Source organism: Diabrotica virgifera, chromosome 6 (assembly GCF_917563875.1).
Source record: "Diabrotica virgifera virgifera chromosome 6, PGI_DIABVI_V3a".
NCBI classification, from domain to species: domain Eukaryota; kingdom Metazoa; phylum Arthropoda; class Insecta; order Coleoptera; family Chrysomelidae; genus Diabrotica; species Diabrotica virgifera.
In genome coordinates, this window is record NC_065448.1 from 233012684 (window position 1) to 233040060 (window position 27377).

The 27377-nt window shown below is 32.1% G+C and overlaps 2 protein-coding genes across 2 annotated transcripts; both read right to left on the reverse strand.

Moving 5' to 3' along the window:
• Positions 1-4941: 4941 nt before the first annotated feature.
• LOC114339442 (importin subunit alpha-1) lies at positions 4942-27377 on the reverse strand. Its single transcript, XM_050654721.1, has 8 exons — positions 27238-27377; positions 27011-27069; positions 23777-23945; positions 16852-16999; positions 15944-16253; positions 12885-13511; positions 12083-12229; positions 4942-6455 (listed from the first exon to the last, which is right to left on the reverse strand). The coding sequence occupies exons 2-8, from the start codon at positions 27062-27064 to the stop codon at positions 6354-6356; spliced, it is 1557 nt and encodes a 518-aa protein (XP_050510678.1). The 5' UTR covers positions 27065-27069; positions 27238-27377; the 3' UTR covers positions 4942-6353.
• LOC114339443 (52 kDa repressor of the inhibitor of the protein kinase-like) lies at positions 19609-23746 on the reverse strand. The gene is made up of 2 exons (XM_028290104.2): positions 20669-23746; positions 19609-20569 (listed from the first exon to the last, which is right to left on the reverse strand). The coding sequence occupies exons 1-2, from the start codon at positions 22870-22872 to the stop codon at positions 20392-20394; spliced, it is 2382 nt and encodes a 793-aa protein (XP_028145905.2). The 5' UTR covers positions 22873-23746; the 3' UTR covers positions 19609-20391.

Consider the following 27377-nt stretch of genomic DNA (forward strand, 5'->3'; position numbering starts at 1 on the left):
TCACGATCCTCAGTAATAAGGAAACAACAAGAGAGAGATTCAACATAAAAAAGGACAGAGAAATAGGGGTGTTCATTTCAAATATACATCGATGTTTTTTGCGATGGATCAATCGGAAAGCTTGCATCGATGTTTTTCGATACATCGAAGTTTTCGATGCATCGATAAACATCAAATGCGCGTGTCAATTATGTGACATGCGCATGCGCAGCCGCCATGTTGAACCAAAACGGGTTTAAAGTTGGAAAAATGAGAGAAGAGGACGGAGTTAATGGCATTATCAGCAATGGATAAGGCAGGAGAAAAAAAAAAGAATACTAAAACAACTCTGCACTTGAGCTAAAACAGAATGAAACAAAGAGAGGATTGGATGGAAAAGACGACTTAAATTTGACCAGTTTATTCGATGCATCGAATAAAATACCGATGGTAAATATCGATGTTTTTCGATACATCGATGTATATCGAGCATCCCTACAGAGAAACAGCATCACAGCATTGTTATTACAAGCAGATACCTATACATTCTCGGCCATTGTCCCGGCACAGGAGCGCGTGCGCGAAAACTATGTCATATTTGTAATTTTAATAATTCTCGACAATGATTATCAAATTTCAAATTATTGGTTACAATAAGAAATAATATTGTTTTTCTATTTTACTAGTCTAATGGGTTGTCAAAGTTGTAGCCAATATGATTCAGACTAGGTATTATTTACCTACTTTTCTGACGATAAAATTAAAAATACCGCCTCTAATAATTATTGTATACCTTGCAGAAGAGTAGAGGATCCGATATAAGGTCGATTTGCACCGATCTGTTTAATGGATAAAAACAGATAATAATATGTAATGTAGCATGTTAACAATTACAAAAAACAAGCAGAGTTGCCCGATCTAATCTTGTTCTAACTATAATTAATTAATAATTAAAAAATGACTTTTTTATGAATTAAAAAAAAATCGACCCGGGCAGATACTATTTTAGGTTTTTTGGATCATTCTAAACAAAAAAGGTATTTTGTAATTTTTCTCTAAAGTTGATCGTTTTCGAGTTATAAACAATTTAAAACTGAAAAAGAACGAAAGATGACAATTTTCAAGGCTCAAAAACACAAATAAAAAATATGTATCATTTTTGTAATCATCATCATCGAGTACCTAAATTCATGTTTAAACCTTTTTCTATCAGGTCTCGATAAGAATTTTAGCCATGTTTTATCCTAAAAACATATTTTTTTTAATTGTTCATGAGGAAGGTTTCTTATGGGGAGACGGGCATTAACAACTAAAAAACAATGTTTCAGAATGAAGGTCCAAAAGACTTATCAAGAACTAATATAATAAGGCTTGAACTTGAATTTATGTTCTTTCTTGATGAATACAAAAATGATATTTTTTACTTGTGATTTTGAGCCTTGAAAATTGTCATCTTTCCTTCTTTTTTCAGTTTTAAATTGTTTATAACTCGAAAACGATCAACTTTAGAGAAAAATTACAAAAGATCTTTTTTGTTTAGAATGATCCAAAAAATCTTAAATAATATCTGCCCGGGTCGAATTTTTTTTAAATTAATAAAAAAATGTGATTTTTTAATTATTAATTAATTATATAGTTAAGAACAAGATTAGATAGGGCAACCCTTGTTTTTTGTAATTGCTAACATGCTAATTACTTAAATCGACCTTATATCGGATCCTCTACTACAAGGAATAATTATTATTAGACTGTATTTTTCATTTTATCGTCAAAAAAGTAAATAATACCTAGTCTGAATCATATTAGCTACAACTCTGGCAACCCATTAATTATAATGGACTAGTAAAATAGAAAAACAATATTACTTCTTATTTTAACCAATAATTTGAAATTTGATAATTAGGTATTGTCAAGAATAATTATTAAAATTACAATATACGAGTAGATAGTTTTCGCGCACGCGCTCCTGTGCCGGGACGATGGCTGAGAATGTATAGGTATCGGCTTGTTTGTTATTTTGATACCAACAGAAAGGTAGTGGCTCTTGAAGAAGGTTGAGGGTAGATGTAGCTTTTCCAATGCACACTCTTATCTCATGGGTAGTCCATTATTCATTAATTATGGTTCCCAGGTAGTTGTGCATGCCTCTTTCTACTGGGGTTGAATTGACCTGTTTTCTTGCTAATTATCATGAGCTTTGTCTTTATATTGAGCCCCTGTTGTTGACTGTAATACATGCTTTTTTCACGAGGATTTATAGGTCTTCTAACTAGGTTATCTGCAAATACTGTATCATCTGCATATCTGATGTTGTCTAACTGATACCTGTTACCCGTTTAGTAGAATGTCTTTTTGGTTTTATATTTTTCAAAGTAGGCATTGAAAATTAGAGGACACAAAATACAGCATTGCCTCACTCTACACATGATTTTCACATATTTGATGTGTGTTGACCTTTAACTCAGATTTGCAGTCTGATTCCAGTTTCAATTATTATTTTCAGATCTTGGTTGTTAATTCTTGCTTCTTTTAGTATTTGCATCATCTTTGCCTGCTGTACTCAATCATCAACTGCTTTCTCATAATCAACCAGACATGCCTATACATCTCTGCATTTCTGGAATAAGTCATACTGAAAGCAAAACCTCCTGTTTTTTTTGAAGTGCAATAGACTTCAGCCATTCTGTTGGAATTTCTCCAGTTTTGTTTTCCCCAAATTTGAAAACCTTATTATCCGTGTCTGTCTGTCCCAAAGACTTTGTAAACACAACTCTTCCGTCATTAGATTAGATAGAATGACATATGAAAGCTTATAACCCAAGGATGGAATTGAAGATGAGGAATTTAAACTCGAACTTGGAAATACAGTAATCCCTCGTTATCCGCGGGCTCATCAACCGCGGTTGTGATATCTTTGAATCTTTAATGAGAATATTTTTATATATTTTTTTTGTAATTTGACCAGTCGCGTTAAATTACTCATGATACGCCACTGGCGCTTTCTCTTAGTAGTAACAAGTAGTAATATTACTGCAATTAGTTTATAGTTAGGAAGTTTTAAAATACCAGCGAATGTAGACGCTGATCTCAGCGTCTTTATTTTTGTTAATTGATATGATAATACTATTTCACAGATATGCAATTACTATTCTGTACTTCTACAGTTCTCGTTTTAACGTCGAACATTACATAGTTTTGATACTGAAAAAATGTCTTCTTCTGAAAGGATTAGTAAAGATTTTGTTAAAAGGAAAAGATGTGTAATGAGTTTAGATAAAAAAATTCAGTTGTTAGACTGTTTAGCTGCAGGAGAATCATTTCTCTCTATGTACTAATATACGTATCCAAATTGGGATTACATATCATATTTTCTTTGGATCGTGGATCCCTCGCCAACCACGGTTTCACCAACCACACCTTTCCGTTCGGAACGTAACCCCCGCGGTTGAAGAGGGATTACTGTAGTACAAGCGATATATTATTCGACACGCCTTAACAAGACAAGGACAAATATAAATTCGCGTTTCAGGCCTGTGTCTATCTACGAATATAACTACGTTAATAGAATTGATAGAATGACAAATGAGGCGTCGAGTAAGAGCTTATAACTCAGGGATGGTATTAAAGGTGAGAAATTTAACCTCAAACTTCCGGTTGCAGAGTTGCAACTGGAAGTACTCTTTTAGTCGCCGAAATAGTACCAGCGATATATTACTCGACGCACCTTAGTAAGACGAGAATATATTTTCGGCTAAAAAGGTGTAATCGGAAGTACCACATTATAGTTGCAGAAATAGTATGTCATAAATCAATCATTGCGTATTGAAAAGCTTTTAGTTCCGGCTTTGATGCCATTTCCGGTTAAAAAGTTATTACCGGAAGTTTGTTAGAAATTAATCAAAATTCAAAATAAATAAAATCATATATCAATCAACACAAAGAGTTACCAGAAGAGATCAACAATCGATTTCAGTTTTACTTCCGGTCATGTTGGGTGAAAACCTAGGACTTACGAAAGTCCAATTGCTTGTTATATTGTTGAGTTTCTTTGTGATTACTGCTATTGATTCATTGTCCTTGTCCATTAGTTGGAGTAGTTCTGCTTGTATATTATCGGGGTCTACTGCTTTGCCATCCGTTAGTTGTGTTATTGCAGAATTAACTTACTACTGTAATTCTTGGTCCACAATTTCTTTTAATATAGATTAAAGGTGTGATGAGTTTCGGATGTTTTATATTTCTATACAGTGATGAGCATGCTAATAATAGGCAAAATAACGCAAAAGATGGAAAACACATTAAGTTGTGAGATAAAAAGAAATGAAACTAGTGGAGATGGGAGATTTAGCGATAAAACCTATAAACTTACATTCTATTTATTGTTTCCCACCTTTAGACATATCAGACGAGTATGTCAACTAAAACTGTCGCTGTCACAGTTGCCAAACTCATCTGATACGTCTAAAGGTGGGAAACAATAAGTAGAATGTAAATGTATAGGTTTTTATCGCTAAATCTCCCACCTCCACTAGTTTAATTTCTTTTTATCTCCCAACTTAATGGTGTTTTCCATCTTTTGCGTTATTTTGTCAGTTATTAGCGCGCTCATCACTGTATTTTTGTTTTTTCTTGATATAATTTGGAATCATACTATTCTTTTCTTCAGTGTTTATGATTTGTTGAGGTATCACCATTAAAAATGGGAATTTTCTATATTTTTTTTTCTTTCCTTATTGGCTTTGGATTACTTGATCCATTCAGCCACGATAGATACTAAATTACTGTTTGCTACAATATTCCAAATATAATAAGATTACGTACATATGCGCACATATAATACTTGTTTTTATATTTTCCTCTTATATAAAATGAGAAGAAAAAAATTTCTATATTTTCCTCTCATTTTTATCTCACAAATGCTGAAAGATGGGGAACATAGGATGGAAAAATAAAACAATGAGAAACTTGTTATTGTATATAAACTGTTAATGTAAAAGTATCAAAACATTAAACTACAAATTAAAAGGCCAATAAGCTATTTTACAAATAATATCTCAAAATAACATGATACATTTCAAGTTTATTTCAACAGATCTAAAAATAGTAAACATTGAATTTATACAACACTAAAATAATCAGAAGAACGATCAGTAGGTACTATGAATAAATGAAAAAATATGAATGCAATATGCACCGTTTAGAAAGAGTATTATGTTTACAATTATTATGTTTTGACACAATGTAAAAACCGGGCACTTTTAGAAATGTTTAAAGGAGACTATTAGAGGAGTAGTTTAAATGCCACATGACATATGAAACAAATAAAAAACACTGTCTAACTACTGTTTGACAAAATGGCCAAAAAACGCCAATATGTTCTTTATTGTTCTGATGATCTTTTTTTTTTTCAAAATAGTAAATTCAAATTTTCAAAACTTGTTGAAGGCATGTTGTAAAGTTGTTAGAAGTGTTTTCAGGTCACTACCAAAAAGTAGTTCAAATGTCACATGACACAAGCAAATAAAATAGTATTGTACAACAATCTGACAGAATAGGTGACACTTCACGTACAGGTACATTTTCTATACAATACTTGCTTTTTATTATCCTGAAAATGTGTTCATAAATAAAATTTGTGTTCTATATCTGTTATAAGGTTCAAAAGGTGTTCAAGACACATTCTAACCTGTTTACAGACCACTATCAGATAGTAGTTCAAATGTCACATGGTATATAGCCAATAAAAACCATACTGTACATCTATGTTGTAAAAAAATTAACAAAAAGTGTCAATCTAGACTACAGACAACAGATTTCCTATGTAAAAATCTGTTCTGTATCACTACCAAGTTGTTTCCTGTTATAAAACAAACAAATAAATAAATAAATACAATCTATTATATCTATGCAAAGTTGTTCAAGATATGAAGTACATAATATATTATGGTCTGTATGGTTCTAAAATTGTTTGTATTAAAGACAAATCTGTCCTACACATATTGAAGTTCTCCAAAGTGGTTTAAGTCATGTTTTATTGTCGACAACAGTAGTTCAAGCAGCACATGACATACAATCCACCCAATCCCACCCAATATTAAAAATAAATTATTCGCCCTTCTGATTATTTCAACGCTACAGAAAGAAGACATTTTAAAAAATCAAAATTTATGATACAGAAATAAAATCATGGAGTATTTCATCTTTACAAAATGCTACCGATGACATTGTTACATTCTCCTTCCGGGTCTCGATTCTAATCATTCTAATTTAACAATTAATCAGCAATCTTTTTCTATTTCTATCCTTAATATTATGGAATGGCGAGATCGGATAAACTGGAGTAAAAAACGTTGTATACTTAATGAAATTTGGTTTTAGAATGAGAATCCTCCATTAGGCACTTGTGTGGGGGAAGAGAACTGCATTTGGCCATCTGCCGTAACTGGGGCAGGCATATTATTATCTTCAGTACCGCCCTAAAACACGTAAAATAAGATTATTGATCTCCAAAGACATTGGTCCTTGTTTATTAATGATTTTTTTCATTCAGTTTGCGTTATGCTCTGTTTTTAAACCAGGAGTAATTCAAATTTACCTCACTGTAATGCCTGTTTGTAACTGGTCCAACCTCAAGTAAGTTTACTCCACTGTTACGAAATTTTGACACTTTTCATAGGTTAATTAAGTTATAACAGCGACTTTTTTGTTTCGTGCCTTATTCCTTTAATATATAGATTTTTAGCCTGCCTATAAATCAAAATCAGTTGTTTTTAGAACTCTTTAGTGACATATTAGTATAATACCGGGTGGTAAATTGGAAAACGGGCCATAAGAAACTCAATGTAAAATTCTAAACTGTTGAATTCCTGCTTCCCTAATTATTTTACATCAAAAGAAAGAAACTATTTGTAGAGGATTGAAATCTGTATTGAAAAAACAACTGTTAAAATTGTTCTACAAATTAAACATACAGTAGAACCCCGCAAATCTGAACTAATTGGGGGGACAGCCTGTTCGGATTCCGAAAAGTTCGGATTATCCGAAAGTTAGCCTAAGAAGCTAACGAAGATGATTTTTAAAAGATTTGGACTGCCACCGATCCCTTTATGAAACTCTATCCGCACGTTTATGCCTCCAATATTCTAAAGCTGAAAAATATTTAGATCACTGAAATATTAAATCGCTAACGCCAGTAGTTTTGTTTCGTCACGGAACATGGGAATTCGGCCATGTAAATGATTCATTTAATTTGTAATCTGGATATTGATTACACTATGTTTCTCATGTTTCTTATCTTTTTCAATGTTTTAGTTCCTAGTATATCATGGAAAATGTGTATTATGCACATTCCTTTATTGTGTTTAGTCTAACTCGACGCTTTTATTCACCCATTAGTGTTCCAGTGTATAATACTGTAGCTAGCATCTTATGTAATTATTTTCTCACATAATAAACATGTTTTTAAATTTTTATTTTGAATTTTTAAATTTTTTTTTCACTTTCCGTTGGTTCGGATTTGCCGAAAGTTTGGATTTGCGGGGTTCGGATTTGCGGGGTTCTACTGTATTCCAAAATTTTGTAAAAATGTAATACATTTTTGAGTTTTTCAGCCCAAAATTAGGCCACATACAGTACAATAATGTGTCACAATGTAGCTATTATTTTCACATTTTTGAACTGTCAATATTTTTATTTTATCATTTATTGTTTAAAAACAACAAAGTCGATGCATCAAAAAATATTGAAGGTGTGGGGTGTGCCTATTGGGATAGCAGTAATAAAATTAGTAAAATGTTCAAACTAAATTATATTATGAGTATATACACAGCTGAATTAATAGCGATAATGGAAGCACTAAAATATTTATCTCATATAAATCATTCAAAGTTTATAATTTATAGTGACAGTAAAAGTTCTCTAAGTAAAATTAGTGCTATAAATCCTAAATCAAAAGTGAACTACATTGAATTATTTATAATAAATAAAATTAAAGAACTTCAGCAACAAGGAAAGTCTGTTAAGTTAGCATGGGTTAAAAGCCACTGTGGAATAACTGGAAATGAAATGGTAGATGAATTGGCTAAAAACGCGGCGACAAAAGGAGTATTAACACATTATCTTTGTACGTCTAGAGATATTGAATCAAATTTATTCAAAGAGCTTAAGAAAGAATGGAAAGAAAGGTATATTGATGAGAACATAAATACAGGAAACCACTACAGATCAATCAGAAACTATATAACAGATAAACCTTGGTTTTATAAAATGGAGTCGACAAAGGACAAGAACCATATGCAGAATTAGATTTAACCACTGTCTTACACCATCATATATATACAGAGTGGGCCAAATAAAAGGAGCCACCCCGATATTTGGCAGTATTTATTGGATTTTAAGAAAATAAAAAAACAGGTCAATTTTTGATCTAAGGGGGACACATTTTTACGGTACAAACATCTGTCATTTGTCAACTCCCTCCCTTCCACTTCCCCCACCCCTTATTTTTAAATAGGGAATAGGGGTCGTGTGCTAGCTCATTTGAAAGGTTATTCAATTATCTATTCAGTAATATCAACATTGACATAAAAATTTATACAGGGTGTCCAAGAAAAATTATTTTAAATTAAATTAATTGAAACAAAAAGAAGAATGTATGTAATTTATTTAACTCAGAATACATTCTACTGCTGATAAAAAACAGAAAAAAATGTTTATTTGATAAATAAACACTGTTGCTTAAATTCAATATTCAACCTACCAAGAGGCAGATGGGTGGAAGCTTGAACATTAAAATTAAGCAAAAAGCAGTGTCTATTTATCAAAAAACCTTTTTTTTTCTGTTTTCTGTCAGCAGTAGAATGTGTTTTGAGTTAAATAAATTACATACATTCTTCTTTTTGTGTCAATTAATTTAATTCAAAATAATTTTTCTTGGACACCCTGTATACATTTTTAAGTCGATGTTGATATTACTGAATAGAGAATTGACTAACCTTTCAAATAAGCTAGCGCACGACCCCTATTACCTATTTAAAAATAAGGGGTGGGGGAAGTGGAAGGGAGGGAGTTGACAAATGACAGATGTTTGTATCGTAAAAATGTTTCCCCCTTAGATCAACAATTGACCTGTTTGTTTATTTTCTTAAAATCTAATAAATACTGCCAAATATAGGGGGTGGCTCCTTTTATTTGGCCCACTCTGTATATATTTAAACTTAATATAGCTGATAGCCCTCAATGTATTTGTGGTCAGTTTGGTAACCTACAACACAAAATTTTGACCTGTTCTCTTATTTCTAATAAAGTTAATATGTTTTTAAATACACTGTATTCTTTGAATGATGTCCACCATCCCATTAATTTAAATTATTTATTAACATTAGAAAATAATGAGTTGGTATACCGACTATTGTATAAACATATTTTAGATATTAAACTTAAATTATAATTGTAAAATATAGAGGAAGTATTTCTTGTAAATTGTTATATATATAAAGAAAAAAGAAAAGAAAAAAATTTAAATAAAAAAATAAAAAAAAAGAAAAAAAAAGAATGTGTGTGTACTTTGTACGCACGTAAGAAGTTATACTTCTATTATATGATTTAAACGAAATTAATATACTTTTTATTTATATTTTGTTTAAATATTAAACTAATTTATACTTACTACTTCTCAAACATTTTTATTAGAACAGTGCCAAAAATTAAAATAATAAAAGAATAAAACACACACAAACACATTACACAAGCCACAAATGATGTCTGAACATTAATTGTCGAAAAAAATTTTAACTAAATACGTATTTTCTGAAAATACAATTATATAATAAATATATAATATAATAACAGAAAGAAAATACCAAGATTAGTAAGTCAATAACATCGAGCTGGTACATATTTTATATTTTAGTATTACTTATATATCTAGTATTATTAATATTATTTATAATGTAAACATGTTACAAGTCAGAATTTGGTATTATTTTTTGAGAGTAAATTAAATGTAAGACCAAATACTTACGATGTCGGGATAGTATCACAAGGTTTTTTCCTGGTTTTCCCTTATGATTTACTATGAAGTCTCTAACGGGCGAATTTTACTGTCGTTGCATTTGGTTGTCTTTTTAAAGACAGATCATATGCTATAATTTTTTTGTGACGGATATTCTTGAGTTGGGGTTGATTTCATGTAATCGAATGAACTATCTTTCAGTAAGTCGTCCCAGGAACGCAACTCATAAATATTGGCAATATCATTTTAAAGTCTTCTACTTTAAAATGTATAATATATGTCCAAATTGCCAATATAAATGAGTCAGATTAAATAAATTATTAGAAGAATTTTTTTGCTTAGCAACAACATTTTTGTTTATTTAGTAATATTTTGTATTTTGACAACGGCACCCGATTTGGGCGTCGAAACGTTAATAAAATTATTTTTTTCATTTTAATTGTGGCTTATTTCCCATATAAATAATTAATCATAATAAATATACTTACAATCATAAAATGTATTAAAAAAACAAAAAAGAAAGTTTCTATTGGGACTCGAACCAGCGCTGATAAGAGCGGTTGGTATTGGAATTCATTCGCCTTCTCCGCTTAGCCACGGACACTATGTGTCATTATTTACGAAGATCGACTAACTAAACGGATTAAACTTGTGATATTTTGATATTTTGAAAATTGATCAAATTATTTTAATTTTGAATTGAAATGATTTAGAATTGAAAAAATACAACAAAACATAGAGTCAAAAAACAATATATTAGGTGAATATTGATAGAAATTTTGATGGTAATCAAATTATATAAATAAAAGTATTACATACTATGTATTTTGGCAGATCAAATAGGTAGGTTTATACCCATGATACATTAACAATTATTACGTACCTGTTGCTTTTAAAAACTATTTAAAAGTCACTACAATATTATAAACTTTTTTGTTTCTGTCCTCACAACAATTAAACTAATATATTATACATTTGTTTACCTTTACCTTTACCTCCAAACCACAGCTGCCATATCGGATAATTTTTGACATGTCATTTGAACATCCAATCAGAACAAAGTTATAATGCGCATGCGCCGGGCTGATAGGTTTTAACATATAAACAAATCACCCTCTATCGCCGGTAAAGAAGTATAACTTCAAAAATATATAAAAAAATATAAAATAAAAAAAATATAAAAAAAATATGTAAATAAAAATGAATGACGAACTTGGACAGTCCATAGTAAAAAGCTTTCGAATTAAGTAGAGGGCTAAAGAAGAATGTTACAGTTTTTGATATGGAACTCTGAGAACATCATTTAGAAAAAAAAAATTAATATAAAAAATTATTAAAAAAAAAATAAATACAAAAATAATTATTTATTAGTAGAATTGTTTCTTAGAGATTAATATTAGTATTAGTTTTAGGATAAGATACGAAAAAATGACTAATAAAATAAAAAATAGTAAAATTGGCGAATGGATTTAGTGTCCGCAGTCATATAAACCCAAATAAACAAAGATACCCTTAGTTGCGGAGAAATCATTAAGAATAATAAAGATTTTTTATTCAGTCAATGGTGTGAGCACTATCAGTTAAATAGTAACGTGTGGCCTAACTTTTACGCACATACTTAATATAATGTCTCCCGTTTTATATCACGTGCCTTTGGGAGTGTAGCAGGGTAGTCTGCTATATCTACACATATACCTACTATGGCAAATGTATCTTATATTTTTCAAAATTTTGGAATGCGTTTAAATCGTAGAACAATTTTAACCTTTGAGTTTAATATAGATTTCAATTCTCTACAAATATTCTCTCATGGCTTTTGATATAAAATAATTAGGGAAGCAGGAATTCAACAGTTTAGAATTTTACATTGAGTTTAATATGGTCCGTTTTACGATTCACCACCTGGTATAATATTTATGGGTTATCGTCAAAGGCCGACATGATCAACCAAAAAAGATGTATTTGGTGATTTTTCTAGTGACTTTCTTGAGTGTGAATCTGTTTTTTTAGTTTACTCCTCCTGGTTTAAAAACAAAGCATTCCATTCACATTGTTCAATACTGAAAATAAAGTAAAGAATAAGGTACTTACCTCTGAGAAGTAGTTCTCGATGATGCTAAGAGCTTTCTCATATATCTTTTCATTGTCATGAGATTGTAAGGCTTCAATTCCATCTAGGCCACCACATTCCTCAATCATAATAGCAACTTTCTCCACTTGACCCATCTTATTAGCTGCCTAGAAATAAACAAAAATAGGCAATATTATTTCAACTGTATCTCCTCTCTGTCCTCTTTATCTATAGCCCGCTTCTACCAGTGTTCTATCCCCTCATTCACTCTCTTCCCCCTCCCAACACAGCATTCTCCCCTCGAACTATCTCCTCCACCCATCTATCAACCCTTCTCTCACCCTTTCCTCCTTAACCCATTTACTTTATCGAACCATTATTTTCAAACACGAGATTTGATGACTTGATGAAAAATTTTTTTTGTATTTTTATAACAATTGATGTACAAATAGGTTAAAAAGATAATGTTTTAATTTATTTGACCACAAAAGTGTTATGCCAGTAAAATTACTACAGTAAAAATAAAGTTGTGTCGAAGGATTGAAAATTTCGGACATTTAGAAAATATTTTTGTGATGAAAACATGAGTATGGAAATTAAACACAAATAAATTTAGTTACACTTATATCTTCTGGTTGCTTAAAAAATACAAAGATTTAAAAAAAATTAACGAATTGTCAAAAAAAATCTACAAAAAAATGGTGCGTTTTCGCACCATTGGCATATCACCTCTTCTGTCACCAACAGTTGTAGATGCTCATCTTTATAAAACTATCAAAAAAGAAATAAATGTTAAAAGAAATAGAATCAACAAGAACTTACATTGAGTATGTTGTTAAGTCCATCTAAAACAACAAGGACAGTCTTCTGATCTTTGGAATTGATAAGGTTACACATTGGTTTCAAGGCACCAGCCTCTACTAATTTGGCAAGTTGCGAGATTGTACCTCCACTAGTGAAATTGGTCACAGCCCAAGAAGCTTCTTTCTGACTCTTAAAGTCGCCAGTTTGAAGGACATGGAGTAATGGTGGGAGTATACCAGCATCGATAACTTTCTGGATCTGTTCACTGTTACCTGCAGTGATATTGGACACTGTCCAAGCAGCTTCTTTGACAATATTCAGTTTGCTGTGTTGCAGAAGGTCTGCCAATACATTTAAGGCTCCAGCGTTGATCACACAGTCTGTTTGCTGATCGTTTCCTGTCACTATATTACCTACTGCTCTCAAGGCAGGTGTCAGGACTGTACCGTGTTCACTGTACAGTAACTGAACCAACCTCTCGATGAGTCCAGTGTCTAGAACAGCTTGGATCTTTTCATTTGGGCCATCTGTTAGGTAGCTTAGAGCCCAACAGGTATCTGCTTGAACTTCTGGGTCGCTGTGATTCAAAAGACGTGCTATAAATGGAAGGGCTGGCCGAAGAAGGTTAAAATCTGGAGAGGGATTCTAAAAAATACAGAAAAAATTCATTAGTTCACTCGTTTGATGCTGTTTTAGTAAATATGAATACAAAATTGGTTTTTCCCAAGCACAATACTGGCTTAACAAAATATTATTTTTATAATTAAAATATTTTAAGATAGCCTAAAATACATATGAAAAAATTTTCTTTAAATGGCCTAGCCGGGTAAGATGATGAAAAATGGCCATAACTCAATGCGAATTCCATATAGGTCACAGTTTTTAGCACATATAGACACTTTCTGAAATTTTTAGCCCCCTAGGTGGTCACGTGACCCACCTAGAGCAGGCTTTTTATGTTTTTATTTTTTATCTCAGCTGCATCGAAAGCTAGCGAAAAACTTAAAAAGACATCGGTTCTTACGAAAAAAAAATTTATAACGTGTATTTTTGCATAATGTTTCACCCTGAATGTTTTCAGATTTTTAAAATTGGTGAAACATACTTTTAAAAATAAAAAACCGCATTTTTTGCTTTTTGATACAATTTTATACAGGGTGTTTAAAAAAGGTTACACCGTCACTAGGATAGGTAAAAAAATGAAAAATAATTGGGGTTTGCCTAATAAAAAATTTTTGTAATGTCTGTCATCCATTTTCAAGGTACAAGTCGTTAAAGAAGACAAAATTTTACGATTTTGCCGAAACTACTGGCAACATTGTAATAAAATTTGGCAGGTTTTAAGAGGTAGTTATTGTTCATTTTTTGACGTACAATTAAGAATTTTATATTCATCATTGGCGCGCATACGGCTAATGGTCTAAACTTAAAAAAAAGATAGTACGCCACTGACGTATTTCAAATTAATAATAATTTTTGAATTCCTCGTCCAATTTCGGACAAACATCTTTCCACCCTTTTTTTCATATGACGCGCCGTTTTCATGCAAACAATAAAATAGCTTACTGCTTCCAAAGTCTTGGAATTAAGTTTTTCTATGGATGTACATGTACATATGAGTATAATGTAGATGTATTGGCGGTGTGCAAGTACTTGGAGGGGATATCAGAAACGATCGTGCGTAAATATCGGAGAAATCTTGAAACTTTCTGAAATAATTCATATTGTCAATTGGAATTGTAAAATTGACGTATATTTCATACCTAATGTCATTGAAGAAGAAAAATTATATGTTGCTCCGCAATATTGATATGATATGCAAATATTATATAAAATTAAATTTAATTAATTGTATTTTGCTTGCAGTACTGCATTAATAATTAATTTTATTTACTATATACAATTGTTTACTTTTTAATAACATAGCCTCAGTCTTAGTTTTTTTCTTATAACTTTTTTGGGCTGTGGCCTTGACAATTATCCAGCAACAAGGACTAACGTAATTGGCCAATACAATTAAAAGTGCGAATAAAGTTGCTGAGCAAAGAAACCAGGTGTCGCTTTTCCGAACTTGCAAGGTCCCAATAGAAACTTACATAGAAATTCGAATACTTTGTAAGGATTAAAATATTTTATTTCTTGCATAAAAATGGCGCTTCGTATGAAAAAATGGGAAGATAGATTTTTTGTCACAAATTGAACGAGGAATTCAAAAACGATTGTTAATTTGAAATATGTCAGTGGCATAATTTTTCTTTAAAAATTCAGACCATTACCTGTATGAGCGCCAATGATGAATATAAAATTCTTAATTGTATGTTAAAAAATGAACAATAACTATCTCCTAAAACCTGCCAAATTTTATGACAATGTTGCCAGTAGTTTCGGCAAAATCGTAAAAAATGTGTAAAATATTGTTTTTTTCAACGCCCTGTATCTTGAAAATGGATGACATTACAAAAATTTTTTATTAAGCAAACCCCAATATTATTTTTTAGTTTTTTACCTGTGCTAGTGACTGTGTGACCATTTTTAAACACCCTGTGTAAAATTGTATCAAAAAACGAAAAAAAAAGCAAAAAAATGGAGTTTTTTATTTTTAAAAGTACGTTTCACCAATTTTAAAAATCTGAAAAAATTCAGGGTGAAACATGAAAAAATACACGTTATAATTTTTTTTCGTGAGAACGAATGTCTAGTTGTTTTTTTCTATATTTATTTAAAATTTTAAAATCGTCCTAAAATTTAAATTTTTCGCCAAAAAATAATAAAAAAAAATTTTCAGACAACTTTTTGAAACTTACAACTTTTTTATTTAAAGTTTTCGCTAGCTCTCGATGCGGCTGAGATAAAAAATAAAAACATAAACAGCCTAATTAGGCTCTAGGTGGGTCACGTAACCACCTAGGGAGCTAAAAATTGGGGGAGTTGGGGGCATTTTTCATCATCTTACCCGGCTAGGCCCTTTTAAACAAATGTTAAAAAAAAATCTAATTTTTAGTGATCTAAAAATAGGATACCAGCCTATAATGGGTTACCTACATTACGTTGTGAAATAAATCAATACACAAACTTACCTTATTTCTGCACAAGTTAGAAATAGTCCACACGGTATTCCTCAATAATGACAAAGAGGTACTAGGTTTTATCAAGCCAAGAAGATCATTAAGGACGTTACAGGACAAAACCATATCTCTGGTTGCTGAACCATCTCCTGCAATGTTACCAAGTGCCCAAACAGCTTGCTCTGCTACGTCTATTCGAGGGGAAGACAAGAGTCCTTGCAGACGGGGAATGGCTCCTTCCTGAACCACAGCTGCGGTCTGTTCTGATGTTCCAGAGGCTATGTTGGTTAGGGCCCAGCAAGCTTCAAATTGTAGGGATGGACTAAAAAATATTCATGAAGATTCTTTAGAATTTCGGAGATTTATTATATGAAAACAAAAAATGTGTCTTATGATCTGATAAGTAACCTACTTTGCTGATTAGGGCACTGCGATCTCACAATGAACATTGGTTCTTGAAAGTCTAACCTTTTCAAAGCATGCAAGTCAAATTTTAGTACTATGCTAACATTAATATATTTATTTTTGACAGCTGCACAAGTTGATGTAATGGAAAAATGACACATATGGACAAAAACGATTTTCAATCTCTCATTAAACATTATCTGAGAAAAAAGTAAACGCTACTGTAGATCAGTGCAAAGATTCATCCTATGTTGTCTGTATTTTTAAATAATATTTTTAAAACTGAATAAAGAAATTTTATTATTTATTATTTTTTTTACAATCATCGATTGACAAAGTTTATTTATTAATTGTAACAATCTTTTTTTTTTAATAAAAATTCATAATATTTAATAAAAATTAAATAAAGAATATAAAGTAGCAAAAAAATAAACAAAACCGGAAAGAATGGAAGACATGTGATAAGAAGTAGGTAAATTAAACCCAAACCAATATATAATATGTATATTACTTACTTGTGCGCTTTTGTCAGAAATTCCACACATCTAGGTACTACTCCTAGGCGGATCATGTGATCAATTGGTGGTGTTTTTTCTCTGCTCAAAATCTTTCTGCATGCCAATGTAGCCCTATATTGAATAGCTTCATCTGAGTTCATCATACCTGAAAAATTAGTTTATGTTAAATACATAAATAAAATTGTATTATTTATATGAAAAGAAATTACAATATTGCATTGAATCCAAGTTAAGGTAGCATAACACACTAAGCGATCTTGATAGTGAGACGGGAGACCTAGACATACAACATAATAGGCGAGACCCATTATGTTCTCCCTATGTCTGCTCTCAATGCAATTATAACAAGGTCATTCTACAGTCTGAGGCAGACAGGCGACAAACAACAAACTGTCACTTACTTGTGTCTTGTCAATCTCTTTCAATAGCAGTAGTAAAGTAGGTCTCTGCGTGACATTTCTGTTTTAGCACTCATTTGTACATGGTTTCTTCTTAGCAAAATTTACTAGTGAGGAAGACGAATTGCTAACAGAGTTAGTGGCTAAGAACGCACCACTATTTGATATCAAGTAGAATTCTACAAAGATATTACAGTTCTGGAAAATATAAAACCTCTCCTCATTGCTTGTTTAACACATTTAACTCGGGGCCTAATTAGAGACAAAGATCTAATGGCAGCACAAATTATTAGACCATTGTATCAGATACATACACAAACGCCTCTCGGGCGGTCCCAGCCTTTTTACGGAAATTGGGTCAACGCCTTACAGGTGGTGGCAGACTTGAATGTGTTAAATATTGAATTTATACACCTCTGATTTCTATTCTAAACATGTAATAGAGATATATATATATCGCCATCTTCTTTTTCTTACGCAAGGTTTCATAATCAACTTAAAGTGAACATTGACTATTGGAAACTGTTGGTAACAACCTGAAAGATAATCCAGCACATTTCTGGAGATATATTAATGACAAAAAAATCAAACAATGTTCCAAATCACATGCACCTTGATAACCAAATGGCAGATAATGCCCAAAACATAGCTAACTTGTTTGCCGAACATTTTGCTAGTGTATATGATTCATCCACATGCCGATTGTCCAAAGGGAACTCATGTTCAAGTGCAGATATTTCTTTGTATACTATTAAAATCTCTGATATTTATGATGGTATATGTCAACTCAGAAACTCTTTTTCAATGGGACCAGATAACATTCCAAATTATTTCTTGAAACATTGTTCATTTACAATATCCAAACCAATATATGTATCCACTGTTTAGTTTATCTTTGCTCACATGTTCTTTCCCTGCTAGGTGGAAAGAAAGCTATGTATCACCTATTTTTAAAGCTGGTGACAAAAATAATGTAAAAAATTATCGTAGTATCTCTAAGCAATCAGCAATACCAAAGTTATTCGATAAAATAGTATACAATCAACTATATTGACAATGTAAAGAATTATTATCTGTAGTTCAGCATGGATTTGCAGCTGGGAAATACAATATTACTAACTTGGCAGTGTATGAAATGGATATGTTGAAGGCATTGGAGAGGAAGGAACAAGTAGACTCAGTTTACACTGACTTCTCCAAGACCTTTGACAGAGTAAATTTCTACATTTTGCTTGGAAAACTCCTAAATTTAGGATTTACTAAGGAGGCCATAGAATGGATATCATGTTTTTTAAAGGATCGAAAACAAAGGGTGAAACTATTTAATTTCCTATCTGAATTATTTGAGGTTTTATCATGTGTCCCCCAAGGAGGCCACTGTTCACCATTACTATTTAATCCCTTTATAAATGATATTTCTGATAATCTTGAATCATCAGTTTTACTTTTTGAAGATGACTTAAAGTTATATAGATGTATAAAATCAGTAGCTGACATACATATATTGCAAAAGGATATTGACAGGTTATGGGACTGGAGTATACAGAATAATCTTACATTAAATATCGATAAATGCTATAATATCAGTTTTTTAGGGGGAATAAACAATATGACTCAAACTATCTTATGAATAATGTTAAAAGATATAAAAATCAAGTTAGAGACCTGGGCATCACTTTTAATGAAAGCATTAATTTCAATGACCATATTTCACAGATTACATTGAAAGGTCTTAAACTTCTTGGATTGGCATTAAGAAGCTGTAGTGAGTTCCCAATTGATGTAACGAAAGTTGTGTATTGTTCTCTTGTACGCTCTCAATTAGAATATGGCACGCTAGTCTGGTTTCCTATGTATGACCAGTATATCAATTCCATTGAGAAAGTTCAGAATAAGTTTCTTAGGTATTGTGGTTACAAAATGGGAATTCCAGTTGCAAATATAGACAAAAAAAAGTAATTTTAGATAGATTAAATCTAACAACACTTTAAAACAGATGAATTCAGTTTGATTCTATATTTATTTATAAATTATTAAATAATTTAATTCAATCTCCAGAACTTTTAAGTAAAATTAGCTTCAATATTCCACATCATAGACTAAGATCTTTTGAGCATTTTCATATAAACTTTCATGCTACCAATTATGCCTGCAATAATCCATTTGATAATGCCTTAAGGTTTTTAAATAGTCACTGTGATATAGATCCTTTTAATTTAAGTTTAAATGAATTTAAAACCATGATTTATAGTAAACTCTAGAATTATTTCTAAGTATTGTATTTTAAAGTGTAGATATAAGATAAATTAGATTAAAAATAAATGTTATTATAATGCTGTAATTTGGTGATCCCGCCTATTTAATAAATAAAAAATCAAATAAAAAACTAAAGTTCACTTTAACATTGACATTTGCCCATATGAATTGCATTGATAAAGGTACCAACTTAAAATTTAAAGTCCACTTTAACTGATTATGAAACCGAGCGTTATTCCAGTAATCATTTAAACAGTAGTTTAAAAACCACTATACACCCTTTTTCTAAATCTGATAAAGTACCAACTTAAAATTTAAAGTCCACTTTAACTGATTATGAAACCGAGCGTTATTCCAGTAAACATTTAAACGGTAGTTTAAAAACCACTATACACCCTTTTTCTAAATCTGATAAAGTGATAGTGAAGTATCGATGCATGTTTCACATATATGTCGTTTGTCTGTCACATACTCATTTTAAGATTCAACAGTTTAGTTAGTGCTTGTCTCACCTATCTATTGCTTGTCTTGGTTGCTTGTGAGGAATGCTATCTTTAAATAGAGTTCCTATTACAAAAGATCATGAGTAAGATGGAATTTTACTATGATCTCATTGAATTCAAAACAAAAACACAAGATAACAAGAAAATATTGAATAAATAACAAAAAATAAAACTGAAAATACATACTGGATTATTTTGAGATTGATATCATTTTTCAAATGAATTAAAACAGCTTTGTATCAATTCCACAATAAATCTACCAATCAATCAAGGGCGCCCACAGGATATTTCCTCAGGGGGGGCAAAGGGTATTGAAACAAAAAATACAAGAAAAATTGTTTTGCTGTTTAAAACGCAACACGGTTGGTGTCAGTAAAATGTTACTTAAATAATAATTGAATTCTTCTGGTGTCCATCGCAAATAAATCAATTACTTTCTGCATGAAGTTTTCTTTATTTTCTTTTATTTTTCTTCTGTGTACAGATAACAGGCATAGCCCACTTAGATGATTTTTCGACATCGTATTCCTTATCCAGGTCTTCACACGTTTGAGAGTGCTGTAAAAAAGTATCGAGGTTGTTATATTGTAATGTAAGTTTTAGAAGAACTGAAACACATGGATAAGAATATAACGTAATAAAATTATAGTTAGTTACCTGAATGATCGCTCGATGGTGCAAGTTGTTGGTGGCAGACAAAGAGCTATTTGGATGGCTTTTGCTACTGACGGCAAAAAGCAGGCATGCTCATGCTCAAGAACCTCTATTAAGTTCAGTTTTTCCAAGGCTTTGGCATCTATCTCCGTGTTTTTCCAAAGGTCGAACCACAGAATTGATTGCTCCTTAAAGTTGTCTAACAATTCACAATACGTGCTGTTTATATTGTTAATAGACTTTTCAAAATCTTCCTTAGAAAGATCTTTCATGATTTTAGGGTGCAGATTGAAAATTTCAAATGATGGTTTGTTTCTATCTGAAAACCTATCTTTCAACGATTGAACCAAAGAATCCAAATAAGGCAAGAAAATGGACTTTCTATAGTATTCGTTGATAGTCTGAGTAGAGTGATTTGGTCTGTGAACCTGTCTCGCAGCAACACGAGGACATGTGAGCTCGATTCCAAGCTTGTTTGCTGTTGTTTCAACATTTGCCATAATGTTATCAAACTCTTTTTCTCCATTTTGTCGGTCTGAACTGAATAGCTCAGTAACCTTCTGAATGTGTTTTGATATCTTCAAAATATCTACACTGACACCTTGTAACATTTGCGTAACGATTTCTAACTTGGCAGAGTATTTGGCAATCACATGTAGACATATCACAAATGCTGTATTTGTAACTGCGCAATGAAGCTGGAAAGCTTTCTGCCTTGTGTCACGGTTACCTTCAGTCGATAGAGTCTGAAGTGCTTCAGCGATGCTAACAAACTGCTCACTAAACTTTCGAATTGCTTTATATTTTTCGGTCCATCTGGTTTCACATAGTTTTTGAAGAGTTCCCACTATTGCCCTTCTTTGGCCATTCTGCCAAAATGTTATAACTTCTTTAACTGTGCCAGTTGTATTCCTGATTTGTGGTATGTCATTTAAATCATTGACTACTAAATTTAGCCGATGACTGGCGCAATGAAAATATAGAGCTTTTGGGTATTTCTCAGTTATTCTTTTATGTACTCCAGTTATTTCCCCAGCCATTGTACTACAACCATCATATCCTTGGCCAACTGCATTTTCCAAGTTCAAGCCCCAATTTGTTAATGTTAAAGTAATAGCATTTGCTATATGTTCAGCATCTAAACTTTTTAATGGGGTGAAACCAAGGAAGTCTTCTCTGATGCAATTTTCACTTTTATCAAAATATCTCACGCCCAGAGAGAGTTGCTCTGTACCAGTAATGTCCATTGTTTCGTCTGCTAAAATGGAAAATATTTCATTATCATTGATTTTTGTAACTAACTCTTCTCTTAAAACCGTTGCACATAAATCAATCTCATTTTGTGTCCTATGGGAAATGTACATTGCATTTTTCGGCGCATTTTTCAGATGGTCTTCTAAAACAGAATCACCAGCTTCTTTCCTAAAATGTAAAAGGTTATCGAACACAGCATCCTCATTGGTATGACCTCTTAATGGTAAGTCATGTAGTGCACTAAACAAAATTGAAGAAACAATGGATTTTAGTTTCGCTCTGTTCGATTTAATTTGCTTGGCCAAACCATAATTTGCAAGACATTCAACATTTTTCTTTTCATTTTTCATGACAGATATAAAGTTACTTGAGTTTTCAGATGCTTGTCTGTGCCATTCAGAGTTCATATGCGATTTCGCATTTTCATGAAACTTTCTGAAATTGGTGAATGGGCGATTTATAAAGCCACTTTGATAACTACCATGGGTTACGCGGGGCCTAAACAGTACACACAACTTGCATAGCCCACCTTTAACTTCTTTTGAATAAGCTAACCAGGGGTACGTATTTAACCATTCATGGATAAATGGTCGTTTGCCATCGTCAATATCATACTTGAAATTGTAACATTTATCTGGCTTCCATGGGTTTGTTAACAAAGTAAATTTCAAGCGATCGTTCAAGCTACAAATTTTATTAGTATCAAGGTAGTTCCCAACATCCAAATTTAAACTGTCTTCAACAATCGCAAAATTATCCGATGCGGTGGCCGTTACAACGTTAGTTTCTCTTTGAGAGGCGGATACAGCTGACTCCAAGCTAGATGGCCCTGCTATAGCTAAATCATTTTGACTGCATACTATACTACTGTTTTCGGTACTGTTCGGTATGTCAGATCCATCATCAATTGTCAGCCGCTTGTTTGGCTTGTTAAAGAACTTCCTTATGTCCATTTTTCTACAAATACAGTAGGCTAATTAAATTGATGCATTCAATCAGCTAAGTGTTAGGTGTCAAATAAATTAACGCATTTAACCGGGGAGTAGGCCGATAAATGGACAGAATAAGACCAAATGGATAATTTAGTTGCATTGAAAAATATTTTTAAAACCTTTTAGAGAAGTAAAAAATTCATCTAAGTTAATTAAAATTTGTAGATTAAAATACCTACCTTGCACAGTTGAATATCTCAACTGCGATACAGGAATAACTTATTTTCTTAAAGTAGGAAGGGTACTTATAAAAAATGTTATTACTTCAAGCACAATTTTTGAAATAAATATTGTAATTGTACTTCATAGACGCAAATGATGTTATTTTAATTCATAAAAAAGTATTTTTTACCTTTACACACAATAGATAACTACCTCGTAAAAATAAGCCTATTTTATTTAAGGTCAAGTGAGAAATAAAGTATATTATATAATACTTACACGTTGCACAAAAAACACTTTTAACACGTTAATATAAGTTCTATGAATAACAGTATATGAATTGTGAGCACTACCGTACTACTAGACGTATCAGATCGGCCGTTCAGCCAACCTATTTCATTTCTCAACTGGATAAGCCTAGACCGGACATCATCAGTGCATGCGGCATGCGCACCGAAAACGATGCGGTTCCATCCAAACATATGCGTCTCAGTCAGAAGGAATAAGGGATTGAGAAAAAATACATTTAAACTGGCATATCTCGTGAGCGATTATGATTAATATGGAATTTATTTTATAATATAAAGTAAGAGAGAGCTAAATATTTTTTACACGCTTTCTCCAAATTCTCAGGGGGGCGATGGCCCCACCTGGCCCCTCCCTGGGGGCGCCCTTGCAATCAGTATCACTATTAGTAACTTACCATACATAATTTCTTCTGCAGACATAGTAGGGGAAGACACTGAATTGTTCTCTTGGAGTGGAGATGTAGGTTCTTCACTGGTGGATATATTCCTTCTCTTAAGCAGTTGATCATCTTTCCTGGCTTTCCTGAGTTCAACAGTTTGCCCTATACGCCTTCTTCTCATTTCCTAATGCAAGTCAAGTCAAGTCATTTATTAATGTTATTATACAATAGAGTACTTACATATGTCAAACAATAGTACAGTAGACTCCCGTAAGTTCGGCCACCTCAGGACCGGACCCTAGGCCAAACTTAAAAGTGGCCGAACTAACCGATGCTTATCTAAAAAATGCCCATTTATTGTTTGTATGGATCTAGCAAAAACAAAACACTTGTACATTAAGTAGAAGACAACAAAGAGGAATACCATGACATATATTTAACATATGTATATGAAAAGATAGACCGTTACAAAAATACTATAAAACAATACTTACAGAAATCTAGGCCTAATAAAATTTAAAAATATTGCACATTGGTGATTTGGTTTCTTAAACACTTAAAAAAAGTCAGTAATTTTTTTCTGAATTTTCTTTTCTAATGATTTTTGATGTGCAAAGTGTGTGACTAATGCTCAGAGAGCTGGCCGGACTAAGCGGAGACCGAACTAACCGAGGCTGAACTTACGGGAGTCTACTGTATACAATTTTAGTTCACAAAATATGAGTAATAGTACCTATATTATTCAACAAGCATGTAAGAATGGCGTAATCAAGTAATAGCCATTAGGTATATGCAAGGAGAATACAGTCGAATCCGCTTATTAGAATATCTGTTAAAAGAATATCCCACTTTAAGGGATAGAAATTTGAGGTACCGAAAAGTTTCTGCTAGCCACTAATGATCGTTTATTAGAATATCCCGCTTATAGGAATACTTTTGCTTGGCAAGAAGGCATCATTAAATTGTAGGGTCACGAGAAGTTAGCTAGAGATCTAAGGAAATGAAGGCATGACAGTGTTACCATGCGTTCTCAGAATAAATCGGAAACGAGCATGTGATATATTTTTATTAATTTATTTATTAACATGGAAAACATTAACTATGTAGATAAAATATCGAGAAAAAATTCTAAATTTCTCTAATTATGTCGAAATACCAAGATTTTATCAATAATAAAGTTAAAAAGTGTAAAATAAGTAAAATTCTGCTGCTTTAAGATTTTACTATATACTTTTAGTTTATTATTATCTATATGAAAATACGATTTGTATAAATAATAAAGTTAAACAGTGAAAAACTTTCACGTGGTACAATAGTTGTAGGCATTTTAATATTTTAAAAAGACACACAATAAACACAAAACTAACGTACTGACGAACTGAACACTTTTAAGTAACTAACAGCATATCAGTATTCAGGTACATTCATTCCAAATAATAATAAATAATAAAATAATAAAAAGAAAGTCATAAAATTTATATCTGCGGAACATCTGTGCAATCTGGCAAACGCAAATTTAAACATTCTGATTCTATTGCCAAATCTATTCAGTAATCTATCAGGGCAATTGCCACAAAAAAATTTCTAATAATTAACTGCAATTAATATCAAAACATACAACAAATATTTATTTGTTCGTGTTTTACATAAATTAAAAAATAGCAAAATCCATAAAATAATGTAAAAAAGGTAGTTTTCACAGCTTTCTCTGTATATTTGAAGCGTGCAACATATTATACATTATAATCACATGGCAACACCGTCAAACTTCAATTCAACGTTCTGTGAAAATCTAATGTGGCTAACTTCTCGGACCCTGAAACTTAATGATGTCCTTTTTCCTATTCTTCTTCTTCTTGTAGTGCCTATCCGTTTCGGATGTTGGCGACCATCATGGCAATCTGCACTTTGCACACTGCTGCTCTGAAAAGATTTGTAGTGGTTGTGTTGAACCACGTTCGTAGATTTCTCAGCCAGGAAATCCTTCGCCTTCCTGGTCCTCGCTTTCCCTCTACTTTTCCCTGCAAGACCAGTTGCAGCAGTCCATATCTCTCACTGTTCCTCATGATGTGACCGAGGTATTCGATTTTGGCTGTTTTTATTTTGATTAACAGCTCTTTTTCTTTTTTCATTCTCAGCAAAACACCCTTTTTCCTATAACCTTTTTTATTTTAATTAGTAAAAAAATATGATTATCAACTACTGGAGATTAAAATTATAATTTACAAAAATAAAAATTGTTACGGCTCTTTAGAGCCTGGTGTAGGGCAGCATTAAGTCATGATTATTCCTGGTTTCATATTGGTGTACATCATCATGTCTTTGATGACGATCTATATTTTGTTTTACATGAACAATACTCGCTAGAATAAATAGCGAAGGTAGAGTTAGTATGTGCAGTGCAACAAATGCTAGCCGACAGTCTATCTGATAGGACAGGCAAGCAATAAATTGTCCTTACTACTCTTCTCTAAATGCGAAAGTCATCTTTGGCTCCAGCACTGTGACCCCATGTGAAACTTGCATAGCTGACTTGTGAATGACACAATGCAAAATAGGCATATTGCAAAATAAATTGAGATACACATCCAGAAAATCTTTTAATTAGAAAAGTTCCAGATGCTAACTTAGCAACAAGGGACCTTGTATGAGCTTTTAAACACAGTCCTGCATCCAAGTAAACCCCCAAAAATGTTATTCGTATGTCTGCATCTCCAGAAGGAAGCCGTCTTGTTGAAAAAATCAAAGATTGGGTTTTATTGAAGGGTTTAAAAGCAACATATTTGCTGCAAACCATCGTTTTGCATTATCTTGTGCTCGTTTTGATGTCTCTAATACTGCATTACGATCATGATCTTTGCAGGTAATGGTAGTGTCATCAGCAGAAAGAGTAAATGAGCTGGTAAGGTCTGTTTGTGGAAGATCATTAATAAAGATTAGAAATAAAAGTGGTCCCAATATTGACCCTCGAGGTAATCCGATATTTTAGCTCTCTCTGGCGATCTCGTTCCACCACCTGCACACTCTGCTTTCTATTGGAGAGATAGCAGGAGATCATTGCAATGCTAGGACCTCCAAACACATCTCTCCAATTTCCTGAGAAGCAGTTTTCTGATATTATAGAAAGGAGTGATATTGGTCTATAATTGGATGGGCCATCACTGTCACCCTTCTTATATATTGGTAATATAATTATTGATAACAATACATTAAAAACTAAAGCTTTAATACAAAAAATTATAAACTAACCTCTGTATCCTTGCCTTTGTTCTTGAAAGATCTAATTCTGTTTTCGTCTGCCATTTTCCCTGCAATATCGAAAAACTAATTAGGATAACCCACGTTTTCAATGGCTACTTTCAAAGGGCACAAAAAACACCGGAATTTTGTTCACCATGTATGATAAAAAAACTACGCAATAATAATTGTATCCTATACGAAAAATAGTAATTATTAATGTCAGATATTTTGCCTACCTTGTTTAAATGTGGTGGACAATATAGGAATAGAAATAAAATATAAAACCTGTTGAACAAAGAAACACCCCTAACGAGAATGGTTTTGATAAAAATGACGATTTTCGGTTACCTTTTTTGTCAGTTTTGACAGCTTTGAA